At 36.9% G+C, this 26,891-nt stretch overlaps 1 protein-coding gene across 3 annotated transcripts in view; it reads left to right on the plus strand.

The window, feature by feature from the left end:
* Positions 1 to 26,891, plus strand: part of FSTL5 (follistatin like 5) — a 420,360-nt gene that overhangs the window by 263,985 nt on the left and 129,484 nt on the right. For all 3 annotated transcript variants that reach the window (XM_042470475.1, XM_042470477.1, XM_042470476.1), the window contains one exon: positions 22,317 to 22,483. In XM_042470475.1, coding sequence (XP_042326409.1) covers positions 22,317 to 22,483 — 167 coding nt within the window. The remainder of the gene's footprint in view (positions 1 to 22,316; positions 22,484 to 26,891) is intronic.

Consider the following 26,891-nt stretch of genomic DNA (forward strand, 5'->3'; position numbering starts at 1 on the left):
AATAAAGTTTTATTTTCTTGTTCAAGAAAGACACATCTGGAACCTGAATATTTACCATGCTACTAACAATTCAAAACATATTTTGAGAGTAAAGTGATAGTCACGAAGAGGTGGCAGGATCACAAATTAATAAGAAAAATAGTATAAAAAATGCAAGGGCTTGTGATAAATAGGTGGCAGCAGTGGGATGAAAAGGCCCAGGGTGATGTCATCAAAGAAACTATGGCGCATTACACACCGCCATAAGGGACGTCCTTAGGACGTCCCATTTTGAAAAAGGGGCGTCTCTTCCAGACGCTCCTTACCCTATTACGGACAGAGTCCATAACAAATGGTGGCAGCCGTTCTACACGGCCGCCGCGCGCTTTGGCACTTGCAGCATCTCTTCCGGGTTGCCGGAAGGAGAGCGATTTTCACGCTCCTTCTTTGCAGCGCGGAGGAGTTGCGCATTTGGCTGCTGCAAACAATAATTAATTGTAAGGATGTCAGACCTGTTCAGTCATGACTGGGATGAGTATACACTCATGTTGCTACTCCCCCATGCCCTAAAATGTACCTTGGGGCATGGACAATGATTAGTGGATTCCATCAAAGAGACCTTCCTCCAGAGACAGGTCTATAAGTTCTAAAATTCTGGTGGGAAAATAATGTTCTGTCCATAATTCCCACTAAAGGAAATGACTCCAGTTGGAATTGCTCACAAAACACCATCTGAAACCCTCTCCCGCAATACCGTCGTGTAAATGGGGAGGATTTGGACCAAATGAAAGATGTTGAATAGTCTGGGCACTTTCTGAGCAGTCCCAGTGAATGTGTTAGACATTGCAAATGATTCTTATATTGGAACAGTCACAAATACTCAGCTAATACTCTCTGCAGGACTAGCAAATTCGTAGCCCAATTGTTCAATTGAGTTATTACTCATTGATAAACCAGTCTTTTCTGATTTTGTCTTATCTCTTTTTCAAGCTATCAGAACCCAGAAGACCATACATTCAGGTTGTATTCACAAATATAATTCTAAAACACACGAGGGAAGAAGCCCCATGTATGGCATAGTGTGATAGCTGCAAATGCTTAGACAAGAAAAGAAAAGAAATTCCTGGGTGAATTGGTAAATGCTGTCTTCAGAGTTGTGTATGTCTAAAGCATCCTAGCCATGAATGTCTTTTTGAAAAGGGGCATCCTTTGTAGAAAGTTCTGCTGAGAAATCCTTTTGCTATTTTGGAGTGGAACAGATTGCATCAAATTATGAGTATTTTCAAAACATTTCCCCGAGGAAGAATGCTTTTAGCCCTTTACAAGAGCTGTTTTCCTCCTTCTGGCAAATCACTGCTTTGAAGGGCCATTCAAAGGGTATTGCTTCTGGCTGAAACACCTGCTAGTTTTTACTGTAGGACATGCACCTTGACCTAAATGTAACTAGCTTCTCTCCTTCTTTTCAGCACGATACTTAAAGAGCCCTTGAACCATTTGTTATTGTCCAGCCAGCAATACCTTCAACCACAGGAAAGTGATAGCAATCTACATGCCATAGAGTTTCTATACCAATACCCCTCCACTTTTTCCCTTCTGAAACTGCTATTTGGTGGCTTCTGTTCATTTCAAATTATTTCCCAATCTTGTATTTCTGTTCACATTTTCAAGTTCCTTCAGCCTTCCCAGAACAGAATTCTGCTTAAAATTTGTCTCAGGTTATCTAATGCTATGAACCATTAATTGGAGCCATATAAATTGCCCATGCTTCAAGGAAACCAATTTTCATTGTGCACGATAGACAGACAGACAGACTATTATATGATACAGGAGAGAGCTTTTGTCTGTTTTGGCTTTCCAGTGATGACGTGACTTTCAATGGATGTGCTATTGGAACAAATACAGTATTTTTCCCCAGCATCCATTTAAAATAACTTTTTTGTTTGCCAGAACATCATAATCATTTGGTCTGTCAAATTTATTGACTTCCTTGCTTATATCACAATAGATTTTTATTTCTTTTAAAAGAAAATTGTATGTCTGTGTTAATTTTTTAAAAAATTATATAGCATCATCATATCTACATTGATTATCAATCTGCATGACATTTTCCAGATAAAGTCATTAATATTTGTACTGATCTGAAAGTGTCCCTTTACGTAACCAGGCTGTCCATACCTTATAGCCATCTGCTGAAGCTGTTCTTTTTTGTCTAACTTTAAAAATAATCCAAGGATAAGATCAAGAGGCTTTTTCTGTGGGGGAACCATGCTTATGGAATTCATTACCAGCTGAACTATATCAGACCCTATTCAGCAGTTGATCAGAAGAGCTATAAAGATACATTCATAATCAATGGTCTTTACTTAGGTTTTTTTGGGGGGAGGGGTACTTGATGGGAAATGTTCTCTGTGTTATTGACGTTAATGTTTGCATTTGTTTGGTTGAAACCCCACTTCCAAGCATTAATTAGTTATTCAGTTGTTAGCTGGCTTGCAATTGTGTCTTATTGATGGTGTATGACTTCTTCTTTTCTCCATATTAAGAAAATTCATTTTTTTCCCTTTAATGGAGCTGGTGAAATTGTGGTTTATTTATTTATTTATGACCCACATGGCTACTGGGGTGGATGGATACCTATAGGATGTATAGGGACACATCCGTAAAAGAATAAATAAGCCAATTAAAGTAAAATTTAAAATGAACTAGAAATCAACCCAACAATGGATATAGCACCAAGACAATATTATTAACATCCTCTTTTTTTTCAAAGCAAACCAATTAAAATTGACTTTATTCTATTTAATTAACAATGACATGGGGATTGCTATAGTGTAACAATACCCCCCAAATCCCCTTTGTGTTTGTCTCTTTTAAATAATACAAGCATATTACTCATTAAGATTCTAAATGTCACAGAATTATACCAACCTAATTATGTCTTAAGGTTTTCTATCACTTATGCTAATTTAGCTTGTTCTCGCTTTTTGTTTCATTTTTACATAATTAATTGGATTAAGCAAAAACCAGCTTTCATTTTTAACAGGCTTTTTATTCTACCTATTCAATAGTGGGTGGCATACCTACGTACTATTTTATGGTTTAAGTTATTTGCACAGTTTTTACAGCTATGACCTGATGATCTCAGTGCATCTCATTGGACTTTTCCAGTGGCATGCTATTTGTAATTTTGCCACCAGGAGGAAAAATTCAATTAGTTCTTCATGCAGGATAAATTCATTGGCTCCCAGAAATATTGCTAAGAAATCTGTTTTTTTATCATCTTTAACCTTTTCATTAGCATATTTAGCATATTTCTTTTATGAGTGACATTAAGGTGATTGATTTGTTTTTTTTTTTTTTAATCCTGTTCTTCAGTTACTGATTTTTAGTGGGATTTCTTTAAAAAAACAAACAAACCAGCCAGTAAACTGTATTTTAATAGGACTGGCAGATTAGTAGATACAGTTAAAATATTCTTTAAAGGGTGCTTTAATTTATGCTTGATGATATTTCATATTTTGTATTAGTAGCACCCTTAGTAGACCCGATTTGTCATTTTTTTCTAATGTAAATGTCTACTATTTTTTAAAATTTTTATTATTAGACTAATGGGATCTTTTCTTAAACAGTAAATTATAAATTATGATTAATTGTTTTAACAACTAACAGTTTTAATTATGCCTTTTGGATTTAAAATTAGTAAAATATCTGCAGAACCATCACCAGAATCTTTTATGTTTGAAATCTAGATTTGGATCTCAGTAAATAATTGTTGTTTTGCTAATGAGATATATGTTTCACATAACTTAGTTGTTTTATGCATCACCTTAAGTGTACCCCAAAGTGTTAAGGGAGCTATCTTATGTGTAAAGTGTATTTTAATGTTATTTCGTTCCATTTCTTCCTAGGATTTTGACTTTCTAATAGAAACATATTTAAAGACCTTGAAAATGGTCTAAGTCCAAGTCTAGGTCTAGGTCTTAAATGCAAAGCTGTCTGCACTGAAGCATGATTAGAAGAGGGTACACTCACAGTTCTTGCATTTGTTAAACAATTTCAGCAGATTACAGAAAATAAAATACAATTTATCCTAGAAGGATAATTATGCCTTCTGGAGAAGAAAGTGTAATGTTTCTCCCCTGAATGAGTCTCACACCAGGTATTAATAAAACTAAAGATTCTCAATGCAGTTTTGAATAAGAGGTCAGATACATGTTTCATATGGCTGGAATCTACTTTAGAGAATGTATAGTTAAGGTTCCTTCTAATAATCATGTTTCATATCCCAAAAGCTTCTAACTGTACCTGCTAGAAACATTTTAACAAAAGGTTACCTGCTGCTAGGATTATAAGGGGGTGGCTATTGCAAATAAAACACGCCTTGATTTGGAGAAACCAGCAGCTGCCACACAGAGCTGTAGTCTCAGACTATCTAGCAAGTGAGTGGAATGCTTTCTGATGAATCTTCTGTAAAAGCAGAACATGAGGGTCTTCATGAGTAAAGATGCTCTGAATTTTTCCCACTTAAACCAGCTCATTCACATTATATTTAGAAATCCTTATCTTCATAATCTTTGGTTCAACTATAACTGTGCTAAGTTGTATACCTTCCAACTTATGACAACCCAAGGCATACCTATCCTATAGGTTTTTTTTTGGGGGGGGGAGAGGCAAGATTTGTTCAGAAGGGGGTTGTCATTGCTTTCCTCTGAGGCTGAGACAGTGTGACTTGCCCAAGCTCACCTAATGGGTTTTTATGGTTGAATTGACCTGTGTTAAGACTTCTCTATAAATACCATAGTTCCTATGCAATATTTTTATCTGGTGGTGATGGTGACTGTAAAACACTTTGAGATTTGTATATGCATCTAAGAAAGTACACAAATAAAGCCTTTTAAAGAGGACAGTTCATAAGCCCAGATGTTTAAGTCAGGATCACTTACAAGATGGACTATTGAAGAATATGAAAACAAGTTATCAAAATGAAAAGGAACACTCTCCCCTTCTGCAGTTATGACAGCAACAAGACCAAGTGTAAAAGCCAAGAACAACCCTGGATCAGTTGCGTCACTGGGTGGATGTGGGGCATGTGCACCAGATGATACCCCAGAGGAGGAGTGACATCCAATGGGGCCCTCCTCCCAATGCAGTGGAGGGGCAAGTGTATCCATCATAGCTTTGTTGCCAGCCTGGCTCCCTCTACAGGGAGGGACCCAAAGTGGTGGCGAGGGTGGCAGAGGGTCGAGCGCACTTCCAGTGGCTTCATTGCCAGCCTGACTCTCTCCCTGATAAAGGAGTGCAGCGGCAGTGTGGATGGTGGCAGGACAAGCATGCCCCTAATGGCTTCATTGTTGGCCTGCCTCCCCTTGTGGAGAGGGAGCCAAGGTGGTGATGTGGGCAGCAGGTGCACAAGGCAGCAGGAGGGGAGAGCCAAACAGTCCACTACCACTGCCCACTCTCTGGCAGTCTCACGCATATCTGGTGTCCCCAAGGCTGGAGATGCCATTGCCCTGGATTCTTTCTCTGAAATGTCAGAAGCAAACAAACCAAAGAAGAGAAGATGCCTTCTGCAACATAACATAATCAGCTAACAATAGACCAAAGATCTACTACGAGCTTTAGTGACTGAAGGGCATATACCAGCACCATCTTCCTTTATGACCAGCTAAATTCCTTAGAAATTTCTCTTGCTACATCATCTAAACATATCAAGTATTCTAAGCATTATATTAAAAAGTCTAGTTCCTGAGCAACACAAGTATAAAGTCCATCAATGATTAACACACAATCATTATATCTGTCTTCAGAAAGAGGTATCAGAAACAGCCAGTAGAGACTCTGCAATAAAGAAAAAAAAAATAGTATAACATACATGTTTTTATGCAGCATTTCCAGACATATTCTTTGTGATGTTTTGGATTGCAGCTCCCCAAAGGATCAGCTTTTAACTAAATTATGTAATATATATATATATATATATATATATACACACACACACACACACACACACACAGAGAGAGAGAGAGAGACAGAGAGGGAGGGAGGGAGGGAGGGAGAGAAGCTACTTCTTTAATGCCAGGAGTGTTGGAAGGTGGAGTTTTCCCCACTGGACAGAGATCTGAACATTGTCTTGAGTAAATTAGAATATTTTGAAGATCTACAAGTTTTAACTGGAGGAAAAGGGGAGATTTGTTTAAATGAATATATAAACAAAAAAAGTGAATGGTCTAAGAAGGATATTAGAATAATGAAAGAGTATGTTATGGAATGAATTCAAAATTATCAGTGTTTTGATAGGACTTGTTTGTTTTCTTCACGTATAATTGATCTTTGTTATTTTTTTGTTTTTGTTTTTAAAAAGTTAATACCTACAATATATCATTGGATATGCACTTGAATTTTGAATCGCCTCTAATATCACAATACATTAAGAAAACAAAAAAAAAAGGCTCACAGAAGATATACGTGAATTCATTATGTATGACAAAAAATCAAAATAGTTAAAGATTTGTCATACTTTGGATCAAACAATCAAAATGGAGACTGCAGTCAAAAATCAGACGAAGGCTAGGAATGGGAAGGTCAACTATGAACGAATGAGACAAGATCCTAGAGTGTAAAGGTATAACACTGAACACTATGGATCGTCCATACCATGGTATTTCCAGTCACCATGTATGGATGAGAGAACTGGGCTCTGAAGAGAGCTGATAGAAAGAAAATAAATTTGTTAGAGATGTGGTGCTGGAAAAGAATGCTGATGATACTGTGGACAGCCAAAAGGACAAACTGATTAAGCCCGAACTCTCCCTGGAAGCCAAGGTGATGAAACTGAGACTGTCATAATTTAGACACATCATGAGAAGACATGACTCATTCGAAATGACAATAATGCGAAGAAAAGTACAAGACAGTAGAAGAATGCATGCCAGATGGTTAGACTCAATCAGGGACATAACAGGCTTGAACCTGCAGGATCTGAGCAATGTGATTGAGGATAGAGGGACTTGAGATGTCTCATCCACAGGGTCACCATGAGTCCAGACCAACTTGAAGTTAACAACAACAACAACAAAAACATCCCTTTCTGATACATTCTGATGGCTATGTAAGAAAGTTGGATTATATAGTGTTTGGTATGATTAATCAGTCTTACCTCTATAGAAAGTTTTCTTATATGCTTCTAGAAAAGCTGTCTGAGATGGCTGTTAGGTGAAATTAATAAATAAACCAAGAAATGAATGGGAAAAATATGATTTTGGAATGACAGAAGTGTACTTATCTTTTTAAAAATATTGTTTAACAGAGCATTCTTTCTTCCATAGAAGAAAAGGAAACCCAATGAAGTTGCCTGATACTGAGGCAATACTGCCTAGCCCAGTATTATCATCTCTAACTAGGAGTGGCTCATCACAGTTTCCTGTTCTTAGCTGGATATTCCTGGTACAACCAGGTGGTCTCTTATCCATATAGATTTTATCCTGTTTATGAGAAAGCAGACAAAGCTGGGTATGTTCAGTGTGGTATGGTGATCATTGTTTGTTGTTGTTAACTCCCTTAAGTCAGACTCAACTCATGGTGACCCTGTGGATGAGACATCTCCAAAAATCCCAATCCTCATTCTTTCTGTTTAGGTTCTGCAAATTCAGGCCCGTAACCTCCCAGATTCAGTCTATCCATCTGGGGCGTGGTCTTCCTCTCTTTCTACTGCATTTCATCTTTCCTAGCATTATTGTCTTTTCTAGTGAGTCATACTTTCTTATGATGTGGTCAGACTATAACAACTCCAACTGTAGGAAGAGTTCAGGCTTGATTGGCCCATTTGTTTGTCTTTTTGACCATCCATCCTCAGCATTCTTCTCCAGTACCACATCTCAAATGTTTTTTCTTTCTTTCTGTCAGCTCTCTTCATTGGGGGATATGATAGCTTGGATGATATGATGGTACTGTTTTGCATTTGTAGCTCTGTTTCAGTGGTTTTCAACATTTGGTCCTCTAGATTTTTGAAACTTCCACTCCCAGAATTCCTGAACAATGAGCATACTGACTGGGACTTCTGGGAATTGAAGTCCAAAGTATCTGAAGGCCCAAAAGCTGAGAACCACTGCTCTATTTGGTTCAGCAGATGTCAAATAGGAAAACCCATTAAAAAGCAACCTTAAATTTCTCCTGTACCTTAATGAGGGAAGTCACTGATAGTCAGACGACTATCTACATGATATATGTTACCTGGACTACACTGTGAATACTTGAAAGAACCTAGAAAATTGTCTTTAATGGATTTCAGTCAGGACCATTTGGCACTGTTCCATTATACTCAAGTGCATATTACCTATGTGCACTAAAGAGCCAGTGTGATGCAGTAGTGTGAGCATAAGGCTATAACTCAGACTAGGCTTCAAATGCCCACTGGGCCACGGAAATCCAGATTTATTTATTTTATTTTATTTTTGCAAATCACACTCTCTCAGCCTCAAATGAAGGCAAAGCCAATCTGCCTCTGAACAAATCTTGCCAAGAAAACCCTATTGGCCTTAGGCTCACCATGTCAGAAATGACTTGCAGGCATACAAAACCAACAACAATGTGCGGTAAGCCTTAAAGTGATGTAGTTAGCCAAAATTACAAGTGCTAATGTCAGGTGAAGGACTTTGACATCATAGGTTTTGGAACTAACAAACTTTATAGGTTCATCATAAATGAGAGTCTTTGTTCATGTTACACACATTGATTTATCCCCAGCTGTATGTAGTATATATCTGACAGGACTCTAAGACTTCCATCTTCTCCTTATTGACATCTTGGTGAAAGAACTAGTGCTTTACCATCAACCTTTTGTCTGAAGACTGCTGTCTGGACAAGTCTTTCTTAAGAGCCCATCTTTGTAGTTCTTTCATAAGTCAGGAGTTCAGCATTGATTGATGGGAGGTAGTTGTTCTTGTCTCGTCAGTGACTGAAATGTATTGCTTTTTCAGTTGTTCCTATTTTTTTTTTTAACATGCCAAGAAAGACAAGCCATACAGCAACACAAACCTAAGCTGTGTTGCCGATTAAACTATACAGGATAATATCACATATTGTTTCAGTATTATTCTTGATTCAGTTCAAATACACAGCTTAACAAGAAATCCTATTAATATGGTAAACTCTTTAACCAACCATTGTTTGCTGATGAAAGAAAAGCTACCACTGTATACAGGGATTTATCATAACCCGTGTTCCAGAATGAACAGATTAAAAGTAGCTTTACATTTATACTTTTTGTTGTTGTAAATGTATTCTGCTTATAACGGAGAAGGGAAGAGGAGGCCCCTATTCTTCATTTTTGTCATCTTTCCTAATAAAACACGGATAAGGAGAAATTAACAGAAGACTTTTTAGTAGTCTCTACCTTTACCCTGCCCCACCTGCATCATATTATCAAGTAGGCCCTTTTGAACAATATTCATTCATTCACTTAGAGAATTTAGATCTTCAGGCACAAAGGCTCTCACAGTGGTTTGCAGACTGCTAATTTGGCAGTTCCCTGCTCTTGGGTTTACAATCTAAAACGACATGGCACAAAGGGAGAAGGGAATGGGAGTGGGATCAAGTCCAATAGGGCAGTGGCAGTTGGAATGGAAGGAGGACTTTCATCTGCTTCTAGAGCTACTGTAGGCATGGTGGAGCTGTGCCTGCCTCCTCTTCTCTCCCTCATATGGAGGAGGAAGATGGTAATTGTTTGCTCTCCTTGAACTTCATAATAGTGACTCAGGATTCAGAGCTACTTTTGGGTGAAATGTCTCATTCACCTTTCTTCTGGATTACATTGCATATTCATCTGTGAACTCTTTAACCTTTGAAAGTGGGGTGACCAATCACTTCAGATGGAGGAAGGGAAAACTTTCTTTCTGTGATCTACTTCCAGTTAACTTACTTTTGGACATATGCCTCTTCATCACAACAGTGGGTATATTGAGAGAAACATCTCTAAACCTGGCTTTAGAAGGAGGTGTAAATATCCTTTCAGAACAAAATGAGGTGTAATAAAAAATGAGATATGTTATGTCTTCTCTTACTCAGGAATATGGAATGACAGGGGCCACAGTTTTAGATTACTTGCTTAGTTATATAACTATCCAAGTCACATAGCTAAGTAGTATCTCCCAATCCACACATACACACCCAATCCAGTCTTATCAAGCAGCACCCACTGTGAGTATGGGATCTTTCTTAGTAATTCAGGACACAATAAACTGATATTTTGACCTCCTTGGTGCAACAGCCAGAAAGAGAATCCTGTCATAATTCCCCCTTGCACTAGAGATGATTCACAGGAGGTGAGTGGAAACATCAATCAGCTGTGTCCCAATCAACCAGATAACAGATTCCTCTCATTTGCAGTGGCTAGTGCCCAGTAAGTTCAGACTGGGAGACTTTAATGAGCACTACACATACCCTACTCTATTGACTGTTTAGGGATATTTAATATTAACAAGTCATGAATGCATAACTCAAGGTTATGTATTTCTAACTGTGAGGGTGAATTTCAGCCAGAATTTTTGTTTTAAGAAAATGGATCCCAACATGTTTCTCGTATAGTTTCATCTCTGCCTTCTATAGGTAGTTTGGTCCTATGCTACAGTTAATTTCAGATTCACCAATACCATGGACCTTGAATGGATGTTAGTGTCAGGATCGTGGCCCTAAATCCTAGATTTTTCCATCCTGGAGTATATGCAGCTGAAGCTATCATTCCACATATTTGGTTGTGAAATTATACCCCCACCCCACCCCAGTATGGAAATGTGTCTGTAATTCTGTTTGTATTTTTCACAGTGTACAGAATTTTGAATGTAATAATGTAATTTCCCACTGGCTAATTTGTGTGTCCATGATTCTTTTTCAAACACATGCTGCTTTAGCTGTTCACATTTTTTTCTTTGTTAAAATGTGTCAAAAGCCTTGGGAATGTACAGATTTTCTAAGATAAAGTGCATAATACACCACTGCCAGATTCAGGAGATATGATATGAATACATAAACAGTGTGACTGATTTCTTTGCATACCTATTTCTCAACAATCTTAGTAAATTCACACCTCTTTCAAGACCATCTGTATACTAAGGTTTTACTACTTTTCTAACCCACTAGTTCTCAAACATTTTACCCATGTGACCCCATTTACATCTGCATGCAGACATCACAGCCACCCACCTCAGTGTAGTATATTAATAAATATATTTTGTTTGTTTGGTGTGTGTATATTTTCATTGGTTATTCTTGAAGGTTTTTTTAAAAGAAAACATTTCTAGTTATAGATTTAAAGCAGATTTAACCAACCCTAGTTCTCTTTTTACTCAGTTGAGAAAGTAGCAATGTCCAATCAACTGTAGGGGTGTTTTGTGGGAAAAGCTGGACAAATCATTGATGGTAAGTATGGAGTGCTTTCCTGTCAAAGGCTGAATCAAGTGATCTTTAAGAGAATCCTACTGAAATTTATTTTCTGTTTATTCAAAGCAAGGTTTTCCAACATTTGACTTCCAGTATTGTTTGTGCTGTGACAGGCTGTATAGCTTCAGGCAGATTGCTTATGTCTTGTCTGCTAAATAACACAGATTTATTTTTATTTATTTTTATTAGAAAAACTTCTCCATCTCATGAGAGTAGCAGGGTGCAGGACTTCACTGTAGATTGATTGTGGAAATGTGTTACATTACATTGTCTTTTATTCTTTTCTGTATTAGCCCAGGGTTTTTTTAATCACTCCTGCTGGAAAAGGGAGCTATGCCATCTAACTACAATAAGTGTTATTGGCTCTTTCCTTCCGACAGCTGGTTCCAAGTTGTCTCATTTTTACAACAAGAATAGAGCTGAACCTAAATGTCTGTTTTAGTGTGATGCCTTAAAAAAAATCACCCTGAAAGTTAATTCTACCAATTCTTATGAGGGCAGCTTATTTATACAAACAGCAAACACACACACACACACACTTTCTAAATAATATAAACACTGGTTTTTGTGGGTTTTGGGGGGCTATGTGGCCATGTTCTAGAAGAGTTTATTCCTGAGGTTTCGCCAGTATCTGTGGCTGGCATCTTCAGAGACTCCACATAGCCTGAAAAACTCACAAAAAAACTATGGATACCGGCCATGAAAGCCTTCGACTTCACATAAGATAGACATTGTATCCATCTTAACATACACATGTACAAAGGTCCCTGTGAGCATGTGACAAATATTTGTCTGGCTTTCACGTATATATTATATACAAATGTGTTTCAGCCCACTTCTCTGTGTCTCCTTTTGTAGCTAAGCATTTGATTACCAATTGTGAAATTAGGAAAATAAAGAAATAAAGAAGTGCCTCTTTGTTTGACCAAAAACTTATTTAAATGTCTTGAACCCAAAAAAGAGCAAAAGGGGGAGTAAGCTAATGCAGGTGTCAACCTTCTCTCTAGCGAAACAACTGACCACAAGGGAATTCAAATTCCATGGGTTGCTCCCCAGCAGGTCATTATCTGTGGAAAAATGCAGGACGCTCCCCCTAAAGTCCCATGACTTTATGAATAAAAGAAAACTCCCAAGTCAGCTCCAAGGCCCTGGGACTTGTTGAAATGTTCCAGAGCAATACTCTTCACCAAAAGAGTGCCAGTACATTCTCCCTCCACTACCTGCCACTGTCAACCTATTTATACAATGATACAGTATGGGGTAGGTGAAAAACACCAGGAACTTTATCGCACTGGCCCTAGAATGGTCCCATCGTGTTCCAAAAAAGGGGTGTGAAGAGAATGGGATGGGATGAAGAACGCATCTTACAGCACAGGGAAACTCCGCCGCTGCCGCCGGACATTCCCATTGCATTCTACATCCGTCCCACAGGGGGTAATTTTTGAGAATGCTTTTGAACAGTTCTCAAAAATCGCCCCATCTGGTATGGATGTAAAATGCAATGGGAATATCCGGCAGCAGTGGCAGCGTTCTCCTGTGTGGTGAGATGCATTCTTCGTCCCACCCAGTTCTCATCACGCCCCCTTTTTGGAACGTGACAGGCCTGTTTTAGGGTCAGTGCGATAAAGTCCCAGGTAAAGGGGAGAAAATTTCTACTCAACTACAAGGTGACCAGCAAAGCTCGCATTGCACTTAGGGCAGGAAGATGGCTCATAGACTGAAGAACCAAGAGGGCTTGTGAAGCGGGTGGGCCAACCTTAAATAATATCCAACTTCCCTCCATCAGATGCCTCAGCTTGTGACCTTGCTACAAGCCAGCTTAATTCTGGCCTCTATTCATGTAGGCCATCAAAGTGTCCCCTCTCCCACAGCATTGTTGCTATGCAGGTCCAGGTATGTACTATGTTGAAAGGAACTCTTTTCACATCATTTCATTCTTTTTAGTGTCCTTATATTTTACTCTCCATTCACGCTATGGAAGTAAAAATGCACATTACTTTACAGCAAATCCCTTGAACTCACAATATGATTTCTTTTTACTTAGATTTTGCCCCACCCACCAATTTACAAATCAATAGGATATATGTGCACTCTTGTAGATATTTTCTAGGGATCCCTATCTGAAGAGGGTGAATTACAATTTTGAAATTGTCTATTTCTGCACCAGTAATAAAGGGTGGGGTGGAGTTCATAGGAAAATAAGACAGAGAAATATTTCCTACTCTGCCTCGCTGGTGGTGAACACTGGTAAACAACAAAATTAAAGGGGGCGGGTGAAGCTGATAACAGTGCAGGCCCAGCAGTGCATGGATTGTTTACCACTTATATTTTCTGCATATCTTTGCACCCCAGAGCTTGCACATAGGCACAAGGTGTTTATTGTTCCCTGCATATCATTTATTTTATTTTATTTTTCGCACAGTGGGCCCAATCCATGTGGAGTTTAATGTATGTAGTTCACCCCTGCATAGCTGGAATGGCTATTGTAAATAAATGGGCATAGAAAAAACTCTTGTAGTAAAGTTCTTCATCAAGAATGAAACAAGTCATGGTCAGTCATATTTGGTTGTCTAAAATATATTGTTGATTTGGCACATTAACAAGATATATACAGTAAATATCTTGGATATATAGAAGTGTAATGGAAACTGAGTTTTATTTAGCATAGAATTTTCAATAGAAATGTGAATTATTTTCTCCAAAAATAAACTAGATATATGATCACATGCAGAAAATATTTCTTCCCCAGCCTATTTCTTTTCTTTGGGCTTTGTTCCATGTTTTGACAGTATTTTTAGAAGAAATGCTTGACACTGTAAAATTTATATAAAATGTATTTTAAAAGGTTTATTATGGCTTTGTTCACCAAATAATTTGATTTATATTGGGCTCAACTGATGACAGAATACGAAGGTTCATCTGTTCTCTTCTAGATGTTTAAAAATGTGTTAAGTTTCACCTAACAGAATCTGAACAAAATGGGATGTGAAAGTGGAACTGACATTATGCCCTACTGAAGGAGCCATAAAAGGAAATAAAAATCATATGCAATAACACTGTGCCTTTATCACAAATATATAAAATGACACTAAAACCACATAAGAGCAAAAGGTAAAAATTATCCCATCACAGTTCTCTATGTTTTTATTTTAGAGTTTTATGGTCTTCCCATTAAGAGTTTGAAACTTGCTGTAGATTATGTACAAAGAACAGTTCTGTGTCGTTTGAGGAGGTGATTGCTTTTAAATTACATTCTAAATAGGCAAACAAAATGAATACAGGCTTAATGTGGTCTTAATTCTATCTAGTAAGCACCAGTCTGGATAATGTTCATTAGTTTCGACTCAAAGGGGTGTTTTGTGGTTGCAAGTGAATAAATAAGTAAAAGTGAATGTGAAGGCTGAAAATGTGCTGTTGTTAATTAAAAGGTGCATTTGTTCTTTTTAAATATTTTGTCAGTATAAATGTAGTATATACAAATGGTTATGCATGTGCTTTTGCTTTTGTGCTGTTTGATCATAATGTTAGCTTGCTTTTCTGTTTAACTACTTGTGAACTGGAACAATGTCAAGAGTTTCTCCCTTTCCATTATCATATTTGTTCATTCATGCTGACTGTGGATTCAAACAACTTGTTTTTGTAGTGTTTGTATAAATTATCTGATTCATTTCCATATCATAGACTTTTATAACATTGGGAAATGTAACTATCCATGAAAAACAAACATGGAGTTAGTGATAATATATCAGAAAATATTCAGAATGTCTAAGACAACTACATTCCTTCCACTTATTGGCCCAGTACACTGAGGAATGGTTTGTCACATAGCGACTGACCCACTAAATATAGGATGTTTTTTTTAATAACATCCACATGGAAAATGTGACCTATATGCCAACATTACAACTAATTAAAACAGGAGCCTCATAGATATCTCAAGGTGACTTCATTGTCTGAGCAAGCTCCAGAGACTAGAACACGAAGTAGTGGATTCAAATCACTGGTTAGATTTCACCTAACATTTTGACCTGAACCACACAGTTTCCATGGTTGCCCACTTTGGGGGTGGGCCATGTGGTTGCCTCTGGCCGCTCTTTCGGGCCATTTGTTCTGGGCCTATGAGAAACTTCTTTACTGTAAGTGGAATGGACTGCTCCCAAGGATCATGGACTTTCAATCTTTGGAGGTCTTTAAAGAGGTTGGATGAACATCTTTCAGGAGTGCTTTAGTTGTGTATTCCTGTTTGGTAAGAGGTTAGAGTAATGTGGTCCATTCTGACGCTATGTCAGGAACTAGTTGAACTCTCCCCCCAGACTCAGTAAATCAGGTTTCTGTGGATGACCAGCAAGCTTTTTATTTATGAAGTCATGGAGATGCAGCTGGTCTCGTGTCTTGGACAGAATTGAAACTTAAGTACATATACATCAAATATAAGCCTATTAAAAGCATTAGCTCCACCTTACAAAACTGGTGGTCTCAGTCATATCATTGTTCTCGAAATAGTTGGTTCTTCTTTGGTTATTTTCCCTTTTTTCCCAGGCCACTTTCCCTAGTTGTTCTAACTGTTGCAGCAATTGATAACAATGGTCTTCACAAACCAAACACATCCCTTTACCAAGCATTCAGCAAGCCCCAATTATTATTTAAGTCCTCTCTCTGAAGCTCCCATAGCTACCTATATATCCCACAACACATGTTACCTATTTGTTTAACAGATACAACCAATTTGTATTTTTTCCCTCTTGAGATACACAAACCAGTTTACATGCACCATACCAACTAGCTGGAATAATGCATCATATCATCATGAATCTTTATCTGTATGCAACTCTATATATCAAAGCATACCCATCTCAGCCAACCTAATAGTCCTACACAAAGTATCAAAATACCAGGTTTGTTTCAAAGGCATATCAGTTAGTAAACATATCAGTACCACACATAACATATGAAATAACACACCCTCCACTATATTCATGTCATCTCATAGCATGTTATACAAAGCAAAACCTCCAAGTGAGACATCATAACGTAATATTATGCCTTTCAGTTAAAACCATACATACCAGAATATCATACATCAATTCATTTTTATCAAACACATGATACATAAGAAGATCCCCTAGCACAATATCATGGCAGGATGAGCCAGACAGTCTAAGATTTTGTGCTATTAACTGTATGCTAGCTGTATCCTCATAATTGTCATATTCAGCCTCATTACTGAAATATTACATCTACAGGCCCCTAGGTCTTCCCCTCAAGTTTATGGGAGTGGCACAGTTTTGCCATGTTTGGGCCCTTCTCTAGGCTGTTCAAGGCCCAAGTGAGACTTTCCCCCCACAGAAAGTGACTTTGAAGGCCAAGAGAGGGCTAAAAATAATGACAAAATTGATCTCCGACACCTCCGGGGTTATTAGGGGATTGTTGTTGCGTACTGGTATTAAAAAAGATTTGGGAGTCCAACTAGGTACTTGGCCCAAAGTATCATGGGAGGCCAATGTCACCCCTAATTGCCTAGTACTACTGGTCTACATAATACAATATATATCCTGGCAGACATAAGCAAAGTTACTGTTCTGAAGTTCAACTTAGAATGTTTGCCAAAGATATTCCACAGTATACTTCTCCAGCCTAGTGAGACCCTCCAGAGATATTATTATTTTCATAATCTGAAAAGAGGAATAAGCTTCTTGAATTCTTTAATAACAATATCTCTAGAAAGTAAAACAAAATTTAGAAGGCCTTCTGGGGGAATGATTTGGTAAGATTACAGTGTGCATCTGTAAGTCTCCCATGTTTCCTCCCATAATATGATCACCAGAATTAGTTGCAGATTTGGGACATGTACCTTTTACTCCATGTAATACTTAATTAATGTTGCAAAAAAAAAAAAATCCTGTCTTAACACACCAAGATATCAGACAACAAATACCTGTTAACTACTGCAAAACTTTTTGGACTCTGCATTGGAACACACATACATAGGCACACACATACTCAGACACACACATACACACAGAGACATGCAAATTACAACACCTTGTACATAAAACATTTTACAGAGAGCATACCTTTTGGTTGAGAAAGGTAGCAAAAGTTCCCAAAATGTGAAAAGTCATTGAAAAATATGCACTCTTTCAATATTCCCCTTTAGCATGAAAAATTTTGAAATTTCCTATTCACATGTGTGAAAAAAACAGCTGAAGAGTACCTTTGGAGCAAAAGACAATTTTACTTGCTAAAAAAAGTTCTTATTTTTATTTAAAGGCATGGAATTATTTTAGCTTTCCATATTGCAGCAAAGACTTTCTTTCCCTAAATGTTTGATGTTTTCTTCTGGAAACACATTAGACAAATGTGCTATCTCTTTAATTGTACTAATTACAAAGTGCTCTCTTAATTTGGCTAAAAAGAGCCATTTAAGAATCTCTGTACAATCATAGATAGATGTTGTATACCCAATTGAAAGATTAATGTCTTTCTTACTTGAAACTAATTTGTTATTTGAGTAGTAATGAAGTGACTCAAAGCTCCTTTGGCTCCTTTAGGCCACTTGTCACAAAACATTTAAAGTAGAACATTCCCTTAAGTATAATAGGTTTACTTTACATTGTTATATAAACCCAATTTTAAACACAGTGGAATCAATGCACCCAAATGTAAGCACTGTTCAGTTTCAGTAAAGAGAGAAGAAATCTACACCTAAATTTAATTTCTAGTTACATCTAGAGTAGTCCCATTAAATAAATTGCTGAATGGTTAGTCGATACTTGGATTGTTGTCATTTATTTATTCCCTGCTTTTTTTTCTGAGTGCAGGACTCAAGTCAGCTTACAAAAGTTAAAACCCATATAGCTAGACAATCTGCACCATGCAAAAGTAAGTAAGTAAGTAAACTGTTGATGGGTATTAAAAACATTTAAAAACATGACAATTAAAAAGGGAAACAACTAATAGAGATAACACAGCATATTATGAAAGGCCCATTTATAAATTTAATTTTATTCAGCCAATCTAGATAGAAATATAATTGAATGTAGGCTCTAAGGGGCCAACTTGAAATTCAAGCTTTGCAAAGTTAAACATGTAGATAATTTTTATTTTATATAGTTTTCTTTAATTATAGGTACTCTTAGTATAGCATTGGCAGGAACACAATTGAAGCTAGCTGATGTTTCTTTGTAACCATGGTTTCATGTGAGATTATATGCAAGTTTAATTGCCATGATAACATTCTGTGGAACCTTGGGATTTGTAGTGTAGGAAAAGGTATTCTTAGCCAGAAAATTCTAGTGCAACTGCAAACCTTAGGATTTCCCAGGATTCCATAAGATGCAGCAATGAGAATTAAAATGAAATAATAGCACTAGAACTCTGTACTATGAAGGGACCCTCCAGTCTCCCCTCCACTTTTTTGGTCAGTAGTAGCAATCGGAAATTATCCTCAACAGCTTTACATTTTCTTTAAAAATGCATTTTGCTTACACATATGTGTGCATCATGCATACACACACACACACACCTGCACTTTGAAAAGCAAGAAACCAAATTAAAAATTAAGAAATATCTGAACATGTTGCCAAGTATCATTCCACATATGACAGTCTCCTGATTGGCCTACCTTATTCAAAGCAGAAAAAAAGCAGCCAATTGTTTTCCAGCTGTAATCCCTGTCCAAATGGAAGGTAGAAGAGTGGCATTGGAATTCCAGGGCTTATTGCATAGTATATAGGCTTAGGATGAGAGCGACAAGCTGTTTTAAATTTGAAATATTTACAAAATAATAATTTATGGAAGCAACATAACAGACATCGGAGCATTTAAATAGTAACTCTGTGATGTATATTACTGAGGGGCCCAAACTTGGCATGCTGATTAAACGTTTTTCTTCTTCTAACAAAGCTACTCTAGTTGCTTTTTGAAAAGGTGAGTGAAATGTTCAAATCCTGCAGAATTGGCCTTGCTTAGATCTTCATTTTTTAGTCTTCCAAGTCAGTTCTATATGAGACTGTGAACCCTTTTTTTTTCACCCACATGCATAGTTTTGTGGCATTTTTCCAAATGTCAACAGATCTTCAGCACTTTTCTCTAATTTACATATTTCTAGGCACCCTCTCTTTTACTATAGCATATTTATGCACATTTCCTACAAGCAATATTCCTTTTCTATCTTGTTGATGATATCTCTATTTGACCTGTGCAGGAAGTGCACAGTCTTGGTTTCATTTCTGACTCTTCCTTGCAATGTATCCCCCCAGATTCAAGCCATAACCAAGGCATGCAGATCCTTTCTCTATAATATCACTAAAATCCAACTGTTTCTTTCTCTACTGCCAAGATTCTGGTCTAAGCTCTTGTAGTCTCGTAACTGGACTTTTGCATCCTCCTTCTGGTGGGGCTTCTTCTTTCTTACCTCTGTCCTGTAATTTCTGTCCAGCATTCAGCTGCACACATTATCATGTCTGCTTTCCGCTTCAATCAAATTTCTCCTTTATTGTCATCCCACCATTGGCTCCTCCTCCCTGTCTGTATTTGTTACAAACTTCTGTTGATAACTTATAAATCAGAGTTTCTTTCTCCTTACCTTTCCACTCATGTGGAAGTAATTAAAGACTGCTGTCCCAGCCAAGGATTTTCACTGCTTCATCCTGGATCTGCCCCTTTTCACTTGCTGCCCTTCACTCCTGGAACCTCCTTCCTCCACAAGCATGGATCATCACCTCTTTAATCAGCTTCAAAACTGAGTTAAAGACAATACTTTTCAGGGAAGCATTCTCAGACATTATATGATTGTTATTCAATGTTATTTTAATTTATTGCCTGCTATATTTTATTATTATTTGAATGTTAACATGTATTAATATGCATTATGCTTAATTATTTTTGTAGACTGTATGCCATAAGCAGTTTTATTTTATCTATTTTAATTGATTGTAGATACAACGCTGTGTAAACTTACAGTGCTTTATAGATAAAGCTTAATAATAATAATAATAATAATAAATTAATAAGCTTCTTTTGCATATGCATTTTTCAGATAGATGCATTTTCACATGACACATTGTTTTTAATTTGCCATCCCTCAAGCTCTGAAATGTACAAATTTTCATGCATAAATTGTATTCAGGTTTTCTTTCTGGGAGCAACAAATTGGGTAAATTCTCATTAAAATATAAATCCAACCAACATCTCACTCATCTCTAATCAGTAAAAATAATCAGGAGAGCTAAGCCCTCTACAATCCCATTGTCTTCCTTAAATTTTCTCCTCACTCTTCAGCCCAGATATCATACCGAAAATGAACCAAGTTGAAAGAAAAGCATTCCAAGTTGGAATGCTCTTAGAGTATTCTGCCCCTAGAATTAGTCCAGATTCTCCTGTTACCTCTGCACTCTATAGCAATGTCAGGTTGCTGTCTACACATGCATTCTAGCACTGCTGCTGCTGGCATGAGTTGTTCCCTCTGAGGTCAGAAACAGAGTGCCCAATATCGACCACATAGTTGGGTGCTTTATTGTGATTCCAAAGGGAGGGAATGCCAGGTGACAGCAAGAACTCATGTGTGGACAGCCACCCTGTGTTGCTATGGAGTACTCTGAGTTTTCCTGCAAAATCCAGAGCAAAAAGGTTAGTTATTTTAAACCAATCTAAGATTGATATGATGCAGATTTGGTGTAAAACTGAATGCATGAAACAACATTTTCAGCAGAGAAAATAATCTCTCTGTCAAAATATTATTTTCTACATAGAAAATGCTGTTTTCTGTACAGAAAATACTGTAAATGGAGATTTTTTTTCTGCACCAAATCTGGTGGATGAAAAGATAATCTTCACTCGAATCAGGGATTTGGCTCTGTATTATGAAGACAGATAATAATGAGACTGAGGTGAGACTCTTTTATTTGGCTCATGTGCACTAGACCTAAGATGTACAAATCATGAAAAGTTATCATAATATTTGTGCTTCTTTTGACATTAACGTTCCCTTCATCATTCTCATATTATATAGAGATAAGGCATAAACATGGCTGACATCACTCTGCATTTTTAAAATAGGGATGTAATTATTCACTATTTTTTTTCTCAAACAAAACAATGAGTAATGCTAACAAATTTATTTTCACTGTGAAAAAGTCTTTGAAAACTATGTTGGTTTAGAAGGTTATTCATAATTTTGCACTTATTCTTTGTAAAATATGAATGTAGTGCAGAATTTTTATGCAGAAAATATTGTTTCTGTGCAAACCACTATGAGTAGATGTAGTGCAGAATAAGTAGGCATTTACAGTATATTCTGTACAAGAAACAGCATCGAAAATAATATTATTTTCTGTGTTAAAATGCTGTTTTGTCCACAAAAATATTTTTGCACAAAAAACAATGTTTGAATTTTGCACACAGTAAGACTAAAACTGTCTAGGATTTTTTTCCCCATTGGACTTTGTTGCCATTGAAGGAACATGCTTTCCAACCATTTCCTCCCACATATTCTTTCCATCCCTAATTTAAACTCTAAAGGGTTGTTTGAACAGATGCCCGCTCAAAAGAGGAAAAAAACAACAATGTAGATAGAAAGTCTCAATATGAATATGTTGGTTCAGAAGACTGTTACAGTATTATTTACAGAGTGAACAAATATTTTGATGTACTTTTGAAGCCTGTGTATCATGTTTTTTTCCTTTGAAGTCATTTAATGTTTAAAACCTCTCTTCTTAATAGGCATTTGCTTGTTGTCTGTCAATCTTATTGAAATGTCATGCTGACCTTTTATTTGAAACATTTCTGTTTCTTGTCTCCATTTCAAAATTATTTTGCCTTTGATTCAAATTAAAACCTTAAACGGATCTGGGTATGGAAATCCTGGATGCTAATTAACATTTAATGCAATGTATCTTTTACAGAAGTAATTCAACTGAGTCTGCCAGAAGATCAGAAAATAAGCATCACTACAGCAACAGTAGGACAAAGTGCAGTACTAAGTTGTACCATTCAGGGAACCTTGAGACCTCCCATCATCTGGAAGAGGAACAATGTTGCTCTGAACAACTTAGATTTGGAAGACATCAATGTGAGTGGTAAAAAAAACTCTCCAGCTATTAAATAGAATCATTATAAAACCTTTGCCATAATAACAATAGCATTGCTGTTTGTCAAGCTGACAACTGCTCCTTACTTTTGCAGAACTGAGCTTTTATTTTTCTTCTAGGGGTCATAATAATAACAATAATAAATTTTATTTGTGTTTCCCCGCCTCTCCCATAGGATCAAAGCGGGGTTACCAAATAATTAAAAACCATTACATGCTAGCAATGCTTCTCAGATTAAATGACCACTTGTATATGACCCCATTGGTATACACAGAGACAGGGAGGGAGGGAGAGAGAGAGTTAGTTAGTTAGTTAGTTATATGCTTTTAATTCCAATTATTGTGACCCTATCATAGGGGTTTAGGGGCTAGTTTTATTGAGATGACCATCATCTTAGGCTATGTGTGTGTGCATGTGTGTGTGTTGCCTGATGCCATCCAATGATTTTTCATGTCTAAGTAACAATTTGAACTGGAGGGCTTTACTCCAGTACTCAGATCACTATGCCAAATTTGCATGCACGGAGTATAAATCCATTGGGTATACTGTTTTTCTTATACAGTCCGCCCTTCCTTTACATGAGGGATCTGTTCCGGACTCCCCCACATATGGGGAAATGAGCATATGCTCAAGCCCCATAGGATATAATGAGGTGCGTGCTTGCATACGGTGTGGGTATGCACCTCATTACTTCTAACGGGGCTTGCGCTCAAAGCCACGGAAGGCAAGCCCACCTATGAGGAGGGCTGACTGTATAAGCAAATGGAAGTGAATAATAAATGAAAGGTGAAGAAGCAAGTAAATTTGCATCAGAGCAACATGTTGCACCCTACATATTTTGAGAACTGTCCTGCCTGGATTTGGTCAACTTCCCTGTTACTTTGGTTTTGTATGGACTTCACTTTTTTAGCTGAAAAGTCCTGTCAAATGAAGATGCATGCCCCCATTTCACCTGGATGGGGTTGTGGTTTATTGGAATGTAAAGTGATGTCTTGAGTTGGCTTTTGAGATGCAAAAAATCTTTAAAATATGTGAAACATTGTCAAAAAAACCATTCTTTTTTTTAAAATGTTGAAACAGCCTGACAAGAAGAATCCTGAATTGAGGAAAATCTTCACAGTCCAGTACTTGTTCTGTGCAAAATTCAGACACTGTTACTTTTCATGGAAAACAACATTTTCTGCATGAAAAATAATATTTCAATGCAGAAATATCAAATCCTGGACAGAAAATGCTATAATTGGGATTTATTTGGAATAAACATCACACAGGGTTGATTTAGATACAAACTAACATTTTCTGTGTGAAAACAAACATTTTCTGTGTGGGAATTAATAATTCTGTTGTTTCCTGTTCAGAAAATGCTGTTTCCTGTGCAAAACAACCACATGTAAAATTTGCAAAAAAAGTCCCAATTTGCATATAGTCTTTGAAAAGTGTGTAATTTTTAAAGGCTTTCTCATAGCCAGAAAAGAATTGCTCAGATTATTTGTTGCTACCTTGAAGAAGAAAACATATTGAAGACTTAGTTGGTCTTGTGAAGGTTCGTCCACTTACTTGTCAATTATGTCCCATCTGTGCACATAATTTAGGCATTTATTTCTGTTTTTATATATATAATCAAAATATCTACTGTAGGCTAACTCTAATCCAAAAAGATTTATGATCTCTCCCTCAGTAAAGATGAAAAAATTCTAACGGATACCAGAGCAGTGGTATCTTTTAAGAAATTCACCTCCTACACAAAATATTCCCCATTGTTTTCTAATTCAGATCAGCAGCACAAATTCAATTGACTTTAATGGACCTGGATTTTACCCATTGCTTTTGGGCTGATTTTTCAAAACAGCAGTACATAGTCAAGCTCATGTATATGACAATCCTGTGCAAGTTTATTTCAGAAGAAAGTCCCATTGAGTTCAGTGAAACATTCTCCCTGCTAAATATGTATAGGATTATAGGCTTAATGTAGGTTATTTAGACTATAAATTATTTTAGTCACTCATTTACAGCTACAAGTAGAATCATTATGGAGTAGAAAAGATGGATTTATTTTTTATTGCATTCCTATGAAGTTGGGGGTGTAGGTGAATTTATAATCTTACTTAGTGTTTATGAAGAAAACATGAACAAAGGATTTAAGATGAATTATGCTGGCATTTTCTAGTTGTATTATGCTATTAAGGTACACAGCTGAGGTGTCTTTCACCTGTGTTTGCTGCCTTTGCTGCTGCTTTGTAGTAAATTAAATACTCTGCTCTGTTGTTCATACCTATTAACATTTCCTACTTCAGATACATACAAACATAGTTGTGATGAAATCATTGCTTTATTAATGTTTTACCTAAAAAGAAGTTGAGGCCCAAGAGAAAACAGAGCAGTTGGATAGGTCCACTGAGAAGAACTGTGCTTCTCAATTGCACTGTGGAACATGAATGTAACCCTTACAGATATGGAACTTCAAATAAATGCTTTCAGAGAAAATGTGATATACTGTGGTTTATGCAGCACTTTAAATACAAATTCATTTGTTGTACTTACAAAAGCAATTTCAGCACTCAAAAAGACTCAGCACTGGTACAATTTCTTCTGTCTCTAGAGGTGGTTTTCTTTGTTTTCACCTCTAGCTATTTTATGAGCAATGGTGCATTTGTTTAGTACTGAGAGCTGACTTTAAATCACAGTATACAGAACAAAAACCAAATGTATCTTTCTGCCTTTTCAAGTAGAGAACAGAATATTCACAGTAATCATGTCATCACAAATGATCCAGAAGAATTTATGAACATTAGTGCTAGTAAAGTCAATGGGATTATTTGAAAATGACTCACCATCAACTGTAAGGATGGTTGTAGATATAGCACCAGTGAAGAGCAGTCCTGTCCCATTAAAAATAATTTCTAGAGTAGATTTTAGATTCAGCCTGTGGTAGAAACAAAGAAAACTGCTTTACTTTCTCCTATATTTTTATTTTCAAATTTCATATGTTCAGAGATGAATGCATCTGCATACTTTGCTAAATTCTTCAAAAATGAACTACAACACTCATCCTATTTGTACTGGCTAAATCTAATAAGTGGAATTAATTTCAGGATGGAATGGACCCTGTTGTAATTGCTTCTCATGGAGATGCTTTGAGAAAAAAGAAATGGGAAGTGTAGTCTAGCTAGCACTAACATTCTTTAATGCACAGGGATTCAAATCCAGACATTTATGAATGAATTTGGACTGATGTGTCAAGCAGAGCTTTTTTTCTTCTATATTTGATGTTTTATTTTACATATTAAAAATCCTATCCTGAATTTGAATAAAAAGTAAATTATTTTATCACAAATAATCTGAAACAAAATTTTCATCCCTCCTTAAGTAGGAGGTGAAGAAGTGTTGTGTTCCTCTCTCAAAAGCCTTTAGTGGGCTTGTACAATACACATGTATTGCTACAAGCAGATTGCTATATGCAGCTATTCTCATCTTAAAGATCAGCCAAGAGAACATGTTGGTAGCATCTAAGAGTTCAGGAACTATTTCCACCATCCATTGCAGGTTACACCTCCTCCTTGGCCAGGAGACTAATTCTGGGATTGTGAAACACATTTGAGGGTGAAACAAGGCAAACATGAGAGTTCACCTGATATTAAAGGACAATCACCACTTCAAGAGTGGTAGTTCTCATTTTCTTTGCACCCATAGCCATAGATCCACTACTTAGAGATACTAGAATGTGGCTTCTTGACCAATGCTATACATGGCTAGTTGAATATAAGTCTTACTGTTAAATGTAAGATTGCAGATGACTGGTGCTTATTTCCCTCAAAACATGTGCATAGGATTTGAATCCAAATATTTGAATTTCTTCAGCATAAACTAAACTAATCAGCAGAACCCTTTCCCATATGCATTCCTTCTTGGTCCCAGGACTGAAGAATATCTGACCTTTCAAATGCTGTTGGACTGCAGCTTCCATCAGCCATGGCCAGCAAAATTATTGATGTAGGTTCTTGGAAAATTCCGTCTGGTAACATCTGGAGAGCCTATGATCGCCAGCCCTCATTTATAAAAGTCTAGAAGGAAACACACAGAAACAAGAAAAGCACTTATCCCATGAAAATATGAGAGCAAATCAGAAGTAGCTCATGGATCTGCTACATCAGGATGGTGAAACTATTCATACTTTTGTCTCCGCCAGGTTTTCCCAGCACTGGGATTGCTCCCATTCATTTTGGAGCATTGGTCAAAGGAGCAGCAATAAAATCAAGAATAGATTTACCACCCTCTCAATGAGTGATCCACTGGCTGCTCCTAAAATTAATAAATAGTAATTTCCAATCTTGCTTCCTTAAATGTTGTTAGCCCTCAGAAGCCCTGACAATTGATCATACCAACTAGAGT

Source organism: Sceloporus undulatus, chromosome 5 (assembly GCF_019175285.1).
Source record: "Sceloporus undulatus isolate JIND9_A2432 ecotype Alabama chromosome 5, SceUnd_v1.1, whole genome shotgun sequence".
NCBI lineage: Eukaryota > Metazoa > Chordata > Lepidosauria > Squamata > Phrynosomatidae > Sceloporus > Sceloporus undulatus.